The 10,109-nt window shown below is 40.8% G+C and overlaps 3 protein-coding genes across 3 annotated transcripts; all 3 read left to right on the top strand.

Moving 5' to 3' along the window:
• On the top strand, positions 3,057-4,436 carry LOC104763328. Its single transcript, XM_010486715.1, has one exon. It carries the CDS (start codon positions 3,057-3,059, stop codon positions 4,434-4,436), a length of 1,380 nt encoding a protein of 459 aa, XP_010485017.1.
• Positions 5,821-6,165, top strand: LOC109130481 (uncharacterized mitochondrial protein AtMg00820-like). Its single transcript, XM_019240063.1, has one exon. It carries the CDS (start codon positions 5,821-5,823, stop codon positions 6,163-6,165), a length of 345 nt encoding a protein of 114 aa, XP_019095608.1.
• On the top strand, positions 6,190-6,918 carry LOC109130482 (uncharacterized mitochondrial protein AtMg00810-like). The gene has a single exon (XM_019240064.1). It carries the CDS (start codon positions 6,190-6,192, stop codon positions 6,916-6,918), a length of 729 nt encoding a protein of 242 aa, XP_019095609.1.

The raw sequence follows: 10,109 nt of genomic DNA on the forward strand, positions 1-10,109 counted from the left end.
ATCTCCTATGCCGTCAATCGCCTCTCTCAATTTATGCATCGTCCATCAACAGATCATTGGCAAGCCGCCAAATGCGTCCTCCATTATCTAGTTGGTATGCCTCCTACTCATGGTATCTTCCTCCAGGCGAATTCGCCTATTCTGCTTCATGGTTATTCAGATGCTGATTGGGCAGGAGATACTGATGATTATGTCTTAACAAACGGTTATCTAATATACAATGGTCCTAATCCTATATCATGGTCTTCTAAGAAGCAGAGAGGAGTCGCACGTTCTTCGACCGAAGCTGAGTACCGGGCGGTTGCAAACACTGTTGCAGAGGTTTGCTGGCTCTGTTCGTTACTCACTAAACTACAAATTCATCTTCCGTCAGCTCCGGTAATATAATGTGATAACATTGGAGCAACCTAACTATGTGTCAATCATGTCTTCCACTCGCGTATGAAACATATTGGCCTTGACTATCACTTTGTTCGGGATAAGATACAAGCACAACGCCTCCGCATCTCTCACGTTTCTACCCATGAACAGCTAGCTGACACTCTAACCAAACCATTACCACGATCGAAGTTCCAACAGGCGTGTCTCAAGATTGGCGTCACCAAGCTTCCTTCATCTTGTGGGGGCGTATTAGAGTAGATATGTATATGTTTATAAGTTTAGAGATCTTTTTGTAAATACATGAACCCTAGTCTCCCTCTGTTAGTATATTTATGTCTGTAACTTCTCTCACATTTGACATATTGAATATACTCATTCCTTATAGTTACCATTCTTTTGGATGTTAAACTGACTTGGGAATATATATACATATTATTATATTGAATTACAGGAAGTGTATAAGGGACCATGTGGAACAGAGACAAACCACGCAATGACAGTGGTCGGGTATGGGATTGAGGACGGTACCAAGTTTTGGATAGTGAAGAATTCGTATGGAAAAGATTGGGGAGACGAAGGCTACATAAGGATCGAGAAAGATATAGACAATCCACAAGGGCGTTGTGGTATCGCAATGAACCCCTGGTATCCAATCATGAACTCACCTCTTCATCCCTCTGCCCCAGAAGATAAAGGTAGCAAAAACGATGAGCTTTAAATTCATTGTATAAATTGTATACTCTAATAATAAACTCATGTTTGTTTGTCTAAAAGATTTCAGCTTGGTAATTTGTTGTGATTTTGGTGAATTTGATGTACAGTATTTGTGAAGCTTAAAAAAAAAGAGCAAAGTTTGAGGGATTCGCCTTTTTAAATGTTTTGCTATACCAAATTTGTGAATAAGTGTATAATTTTTTTTTTTTGAATAAAATGTAAAATTTATTCGAGAAAACGTTTTACATATAAATTTTACATTTTATTTAAAAAAAAAAAAAGGATTATGCCCTTATTCACAAATTTGGTATAACAAAACATTTTAAATGGCGATTCCCTCAAACTTTGCTCTTTTTCCTTTTTCCTTTTGGTGCAAAAGTGTGTATAATCCTTTTTTTTTTTTGACAAACGCGTATAATCCTATGTTTAAAATTTGATAAGCCCAAATCCAATACAAATGACAAAACTATATATTTATATAAGTAAATAAAAATAACCCCGTAATGCATTTTGAATGCTACTAGAGCAATATCAAATTAAAATCTATAAATTATGAAATTACGTGTGTTTCTTAAACATTTCAAAGTGTGATTTGACTTGTTGAGTTTCGAAAATGTTTGTTTTCTAGTTTTTTTCTTAAATATAATGTGCTAAGAATCATCTTTTTCTCAATGACATATATTTTTTTATATATCCTATCAGCTGGTTCGGTCAACTCTGATAAAAAAGCATTGAAATGTTATAAGATGTAGTTCTTTCCGAAAAACGTATCATACTGTTTGATTCGAGTCGGCCCGAGAGCTAAAGCTGGTGCTTTAGGCATCAAATGTATATGTAGTTTTGAGGGGAGTTGCTTTTAATGAAATCGTCTATGGTTTAGGTGTTGACATACCAATTCTGTATTCTTTGAGGTGCAGGGTTCGAATGTTTATATAGCAGTAATGTGTGTTTTAAATATAATTATTGTTTTTCTTAGTGAATTTTTTTTTAGTTTTGCTGTAGGCAACCAAATCCAGGCTGGCCCTGCACTCGAATTTGGAATATTTTCCTGTTTCTGACTATTGACAGGGCATAGCCACAAAGTTTAAACGCAGACTTTCCACATTAATATGATTTTTGTTCGAACCCGAAACAACTAGACTATATATATTTCACATTAATATATTTCACATAGATTTCAAAATGTTAACGCATTGACGAAACTAAAACTATAAACAACTAGACTACATGTGTTGTGTTTTCTTTCTTGGGCGTAATTGATCATTTGATCACCTCAAACATGTTCAGAAATAAACCCAGTGATTTTTAACTTACAAGTTACAACACAAACATGTCTTGCATAAAAAAAAATCACCTAATAAGACTTACCAACGAGAACAACTTTGTACAAACCACTATGATATGATATATTGTACACTTCCTCCATGTACAAAGTTAAATTGGTTAAAAACCAGATTAAAAACCAGATTAAATTGGTTAAAGATGGATAAAGTTAAACCAGATAAAATAATTACGTGTTTATGGTTGGTTTGATTGAATATGTAGTAACTTAGATAAAAAATAAAGTTTGTGTAGTTTTTTTTAACTTTATTTTGATGTGTCAAGGACCACACAAGGCAACACCAATAACTACTAGAGATCATATCTCTATACATGGAACTATCAATATATCGTATCTCTGTATATGGAACCTTTTGTAATTATCTCTGTATATGGAACCTTTTGTAATTATCTCTGTATATGGAACTTTTTGTAATTACTTAATCTAGTAGCTTCTCTGTCTCTTGTATAAATATGTATGTACGCTTTTAGTACTATTCAAGTCAATAAACTCACATCTTTACATGGTATCAGAGCCTTCTATGATACCCTAAATTTTTTTTTTACACACAGCCGCCTTCTCCTCTGTTCTCTTCATCCTCTTCTCTTTCTTTCCTCTCGTCATCTCTCTCTCATTTTCGATGGCTGACCAAACCGAAGCTATTCCACTCAACACCCAAACCATCCTTCATGTGAACATGTCAAGTGTCACAAAACTCACCTCTGACAACTATTTGATGTGGAGCATTCAGGTCCATGCACTCCTTGATGGCTATGATCTTGCTGGCCATATTGATGGATCTCGACCACAACCCACCCCAACGGTCACAAACAATGGTGTTACGACGGCCAATCCCGACCATGCATCGTGGAGACGTCAGGACAAGCTGCTCTACAGCGGTCTTCTCGGTACTGTATCACTCACTCTGCAACCTCTTCTCTCCAAAGCTCAAACCGCAGCCGAAATTTGGCGCACACTAGCATACACCTTTGCTAAGCCAAGCCGTAGTCATGTTCAACAAATAAAGACACATATCAAGTACTGGTCCAAAGGTACTAAGAGCATTGATGAGTACTTTCAAGGACTCACAACCAGGTTCGATCAGTTAGCCTTGCTTGGCAAACCTCTTGACCATGATGACCAGATCGAACATGTTCTTGGTGGCTTGCCTGAAGAGTACAAGAACGTCATTGATCAAGTTGAAGGTCGTGACGTCTCCCCAACACTCACGGCGCTCCATGAAAAGCTCCAGAGCAAAGAAGCAAAACTCCTTGCTATTTCTTCATCACCAGCAGAACTTCCCGCTTCTGCCAACTTTGCCAACAATCGCTCACGCTTCTCTCCTGATAAACAGCATCAACGTCAAGGTCAGAATTGGTCCAACAACCAGAATCCGCAGTACCAACGTGGCAACCGCAACGACAATCGCTTCACCAAAGGCTACCAAGGTCGATGTCAGATCTGCGAGATTCATGGCCACAGTGCCAAACGTTGTCCTCAGCTTGCTAACTCTCAGCCAGCACTGCTTCCCAACCTGATGCCACAACAATACCGCCCATGGCAACCTCAGGCCAACCTTGCACTTGGCTATCCACACCCTGCTGACCCATGGGTGCTCGAGAGTGGTGCTACGCATCACATGACCAGCGATCTTCAGAACTTAGCTCTCCATCAACCCTACAATGGCGACAACTCTATTGTTATTGGTGATGGCTCTGCACTTAAGATCACTCACACTGGTTCAATACCTTTATCTTATCCCTCTGGTCAACTGCGATTAAACAATGTTTTTTTTGTTCCACATCTACATAAGAACCTTATATCTGTTTATCGGCTATGTAATTCTAACAAGGTGACGGTTGAATTTTCTCCTACCTCATTTCAGGTGAAGGATCTGAAAACGTGGACCCCGTTACTCCAAGGTAGGACTAAAGGCGAGCTTTATGAGTGGCCAGTCGCTTCCACACCCTATGCCTCCTTCTTCACAACCACCTCCACAAAACCATCCTTAACCGACTGACACTATCGCTTAGGCCACCCTTCTTCGTCCATCCTTAATAAAGTTGTTTCTCGTTTTTCTTTACCATCCTCATAATCTACTACATCACAAACCTTGTGTACTGATTGTGCGATCAATAAAACTCATAAAATTCCATTTTTTCAATCCACCATTGTTTCCACTCACCCACTTGAATACATTTTCACTGATGTTTGGACATCACCTATCCTCTCCAATGAAAGCTACAAATACTATCTAGTACTCATCGATCATTTTATCTGATATACCTGGTTGTATCCCCTCAAAACAAAATCCCAAGTTCATGATGTATTCATTACCTTCAAGATACTCGTTGAAAACAAGTTCAAGAACCGCATTGGGACTCTCTACTCTGACAATGGGGGAGAGTTTGTTGCTCTCAAGTCATTTTTAGCCTCTGCTGGAATCTCTCACTACACTGCTCCACCTCACACTCCTGAACACAACGGCATCTCCGAATGCAAACATCGCCATGTTGTAGAAACAGGACTCACACTGCTAACACATGCTGGAATGCCAAAATCACATTGGCCATATGCAGCTACCGCCACATATCTCATCAATTGGATGTCAACACCACTCCTCGCCATGCAGTCACCGTTTGAGAAACTCTTTAGAACCACACCCCATAAAGACAAGCTTCACATCTTTGGCTGTCTCTTCTTTCCATGGCTTCGTCCCTACAGCACCAACAAACTGGAGAATCGATCAACATCCTGCATCTTTATCGGCTACTCCCTCACCCAGAGTGCCTACTACTGCTTGCAACCAACCACCGGTCGTGTCTATTTGTCCAGACATGTCAGATTTGATGAAAAGGTATTCCCGTATCAACATCTTACTCAATCTCGACCCTCATCCTCCTCACCAAATTCTGATGAACCAATTTTCCTATCTCACCAAATTCTGGTTCGGCTTCCACTCGTAACACCGCCACCTGCCGGAGAACCAAGACCCTTGTCTTCAGCGCCCCACCTGACCCCTCCGTCGTCACCGCCAGGTATGTCTCTGATATCCTCTGTTCAATCTCGTGATGATCATCGCACAGATACAGATCGGATGGGCTCTCCCCGTACTCACTCGAATTCATACTCTAATGGGCCTTCCTCCTCCCGTTCGGCCCAACCTGATGATTCTGGCCCTTTATCAACCTCAAGTCTAGTCTCTCACTCAACACCTACGACAACTTGCTCGTCGTCCTCCTCCTCCCAACAAAAACAAGCCGCCCGGTTCAACCACAACAAGCCGCCCGGTTCAACCGACCAACACTCATCAAATGGTCACTCGACGGAAAAATCACATTCGCAAACCGAATCCAAAATACAATCTCAATGTCATCGCCAACTCCTCTGTTCCGCAAGAACCGATGACTGTCACACAAGCATTAAAAGATAAGAGGTGGCGAGGAGTTCTTTCAACGGAGATTGATGCTTTTGCACAGCATCGCACATTTGACCTTGTTCCTCGACCTCCAAAGAAAAACGTTGTTGGCTGCAAATGGATTTTCAAGAAAAAATTCAACTCCAACGGTTCACATCAACGTTGTAAGGCCCACCTAGTTGCCAAGGGATACAATCAACAATTAGCCCAAGACTACACCGCGACTTTCAGTCCAGTAATCAAAACCACAACCATCCGTCTCGTCCTTGATGATTCCGTCTCCAAGGGGTGGCCAATTCAGCAACTAGATGTGAACAATGCTTTTCTTTAAGGAACATTGACTGAAGAGGTGTACATGGAGCATCCACCGGGTTTTGTCGACAGAGATAAAACTGATCACGTCTGTTGCTTACAAAAGGCAGCCTACGGGCTCAAGCAGGCTCCCAGAGCCTGGTACACAGAACTCAAGGCGTATCTTCTGTCACTAGGCTTTCACAACTCTTTAGCCGACACCTCGCTTTTCACACTATGTTGTGGCTCTGACTTTGTTTACCTCCTCATCTACGTTGATGATATCCTCATAATCGGTAGTAACAATGGCCTCATTACTCACATCCTTGCTCTACTTGCCGAGAGGTTCTCAGTTAAAGATGCCGAGGCTTTAAACTATTTTCTAGGAATCAAGGCACATCGCACATCGAGAGGGTTACACTTATCTCCGAAAAAATATATTCTTGATCTTCTTCACAGCCACAACATGCTTGCTTGCAAACCGGTCTGCTCATCAATGGCATCTTCTCCCAAGCTCACCCTTCACTCTGGTATCCCTCTCTCTGATCCTCGTGAATTTAGGAAACTCGTTGGCAGTCTACAATACCTTGCTTTCACAAGACAAGATATTGTGTATGCGGTGAACCATTTGTCGCAATTTATTCACCGCCCGACCAACGATCACTTGCAAGCAGCCAAACGCGTCCTCCATTATCTCGCCGGCACAACCACACATAGAATCTTCTTCTCTGCCTCCAACTGCCTATCACCTTCATGCATACTCGGATGCAGACTGGACTGGGGACATGGATGATTACGTTTCCACCAATGCATATATCGTTTACCTTGGCAAACACCCTATTTCTTGGTCTGCTAAGAAACAAACCCAAGTCACAAGGTCTTCTACAGAAGCTAAATATATAGCTGTGGCAAACACCGTTGTGGAGCTGTAATGGATATGTACGCTCTTAACCGAACTTGGTGTCACTTTACCAATGAAGCCGGTTGTCTACTGTGATAATGTTGGGGCAACATTCCTCTGCGCAAACCCTGTCTTTCATTCACGAATGAAGCACATAGCCATTGACTACCACTTCATCCGAGGTCACATCCAACAAGAACTTCTTCATGTTGCTCACATCAACACCAAAGATCAGTTAGCCGATGCACTCACCTAACCGTTACCACGTACACAGTTCACTTATCTTCGCAACAAGATTGGAGTGGTTCCTACCCCTCCATCTTGAGGGGGCGTGTCAAGGACCAAACAAGGCAAAACCAATAACTACTAGAGATATCATATCTCTATACATGAAACTATCAATATATCATATTTCTGTATATGGAACCTTCTGTAATTACTTAACCTAGTAGCTTCTCTGTCTCTTGTATAAATATGTATGTATGCTTTTAGTACCATTCAAGTCAATAAACTCACATCTTTACAGTATGAAGAGCCAAAAAGTTGGTGTAGTAAAGTTGAGAATGCAATTAGTTTAGGGAGGAATAATGCGTCAACCCTATAGACTTTACTATGTTTTTATATTAGAAGACTTTATTTTAATAACCAAAGGGTGATCTAAACTTTTATCACACGATTAATCCTCTCAAAATGGATTTAGTCGTGGGGTATCCCACTTAATTATCAGATTTTTAATGGATCAAAATTCCACTCACCATATTTTCTAATGAATCTAATGCATGACATCGTTTTCGACTGACTTAATGAGCGTGGTAGATAACTATGCATTTGATATGGCTAATGGCTTGATCCATGACCTACATCGAACATGGCAACTTTTACTCAAGTAAAAACGGGCAATTCCTCCTTAAATGAAAACCATTAAACTACTACCATTTGGTTAAGATTTCTTCCATCTATTTTATATATGCATAATTGCTTGCCTTCTAATGGTTTATAGCACTGGAACAGTTGCATTGTTAAATGATTATGATGTTGTTTATCTCTTAAAACTTTTTTCCAAATCTACAAAATGTACTAGGCCAAATTTAGCTGAACCAAACCAAACTAAACTATTTTGTTTTGAGCTAGCTACAGGAACACAGAGACAATCTGTTGAATTGTGTAAATACTATTGATGAATGAGTTGTTACATATATACAAAAGAGTATTTCCTAATGTAAGAGATTACAAAGTAAATACAGAATCATATGATCAATGTAATTGATATCGTATCCTTGACTGTGATATGGGAGATACCCAATACCCCCCTCAAGCTGGAGCATGCAGCTTTTGTATGCCTAGCTTGGACCTGAACGAATAAAACTCATTTGTTCCAAGAGCCTTAGTGAAAATATCTACCAACTGAGCGGTCGTGTCGACATGAGACAGGGAAATCGCACCATTTGTTATTTCATCACGAACGTAATGACAATCTATCTCTATATGCTTTGTTCGGCCGTGAAAAACTGGATTTGTGACAATATGAATTGCGGATTTACTATCACAATGAACATGCATAGGTTGAGGGTGAGTGGCTCCCAAACTTAACAATATGCGCTTTAACCAAGTAAGTTCCTGAACGACACAACACATTGCTCTGTACTCGGCTTCGGTAGAAGAAAGACTGACTGTACGTTGCTTTGTTGTTTTCCACGAGATAGGAGAAGTGCCAAGTTGAATAAAATACCCCGTGACAGACCTCCTTGTTCGAGGACAACTTGCATAGTCCGATTCACACCAACTATGCAACTTGTAAGTCTGAATCGCTTCGTAACAAGATACCTTGCCCAACATTGTCACTCAAATATTTGACAGTACGAAGAGCAGTGAGCCAATGATCTTCACGGGGAGATTGCATAAACTGAGTAACATAGTGAACAGAGTATGACAAGTCTGGCCTCGTGACTGCAAGGTAGATGAGACGACCAATCATTCGACGATATACACCGGGTTGTGTCAAGAGAGGAGATTCGAAAGTGCCAGTTTGTTGTTCTGTTCAAGAGGAAACTCCGCAGGTTTACAACCCAACTGCCCAACTTCTTTGATGATATCCAAAGTATACTTGTGTTGACAAAGATACATTCCCTCTGAACTCCTGGCCACCTCTATTCCAAGAAAATATTTCAGTGGCCTAAGATCTTTCATACGAAAGCAAGAAAACAAGTACCTTTCAAAACTGTTCGTCACTGCCTTGGTACTACCAGAGATGATCACATCATCCACATAGATGAGAACGTTTAAGACTGTGGAGCCTTTCTTGTAGGTAAAAAGAGAATAATCAGACAAGCACTGTTTAAAACCATAGCCGACCAACGCTGCCTGAAATTTCTCAAACCAGCAACGTGGAGCCTGTTTAAGACCGTAAAGAGATTTTCTTAGACGACAAACCTTATTTGCTGGAGCTTTAAACCCAGGTGGCAGCTTCATGTAGACTTCCTCATCAAGATCACCATTAAGGAATGCATTATAGATGTACATCTGATGAACATCCCACCCTTTACTTACCGCAACCTGCAAGAATAAGCGAACAGTGCCCATTTTTGCAACAGGCGCAAATGTTTCTCCATAGTCGACCCCTTCAGACTGTTTATTCCCAAGTACAACCAACCGAACCTTGTACCGCTCGACATAACCATCAAAGTTGTGTTTTATTTTGAAATCCCACTGGGAACCAATAGTAGTCTTCCCTGGAGGCAATTCCTCCAATTTCCAAGTATCATTATCTTCAAGAGCATTGTACTCGGATCCCATAGCTTATCGCCAACGATGATCATGAATTGCTTCACGATAGATTTTTGGTTCAATCGCAGATGTAACAGCAGCAATGAACGCCTCATGTTGAGGCAAAAATCTAGCGCCACGTTCATATTCATAAATCGGATACAAAGCAGAATGAATTAACAAATTAGCGGATGCCTTTTTGACGGGATTTTCAAAGGTATCAAAGTTCTGCAATTTGACAGACGGTATCTTCTTGCGGTGGCCCGACCGAGAACCTCCTCTGGTGGTGTTGTTGTGGACTCAATGGCAGGCGTCGATGT

The sequence above is a fragment of the Camelina sativa genome, chromosome 18 (assembly GCF_000633955.1).
Source record: "Camelina sativa cultivar DH55 chromosome 18, Cs, whole genome shotgun sequence".
Lineage (NCBI taxonomy): Eukaryota > Viridiplantae > Streptophyta > Magnoliopsida > Brassicales > Brassicaceae > Camelina > Camelina sativa.

Coding starts and splice junctions, on each gene's coding strand:
- LOC104763328 (XM_010486715.1), top strand. CDS start 3,057: ATGGCTGACCAAACCGAAGCTATTCCACTCAACACCCAAACCATCCTT.
- LOC109130481 (XM_019240063.1), top strand. CDS start 5,821: ATGACTGTCACACAAGCATTAAAAGATAAGAGGTGGCGAGGAGTTCTT.
- LOC109130482 (XM_019240064.1), top strand. CDS start 6,190: ATGGAGCATCCACCGGGTTTTGTCGACAGAGATAAAACTGATCACGTC.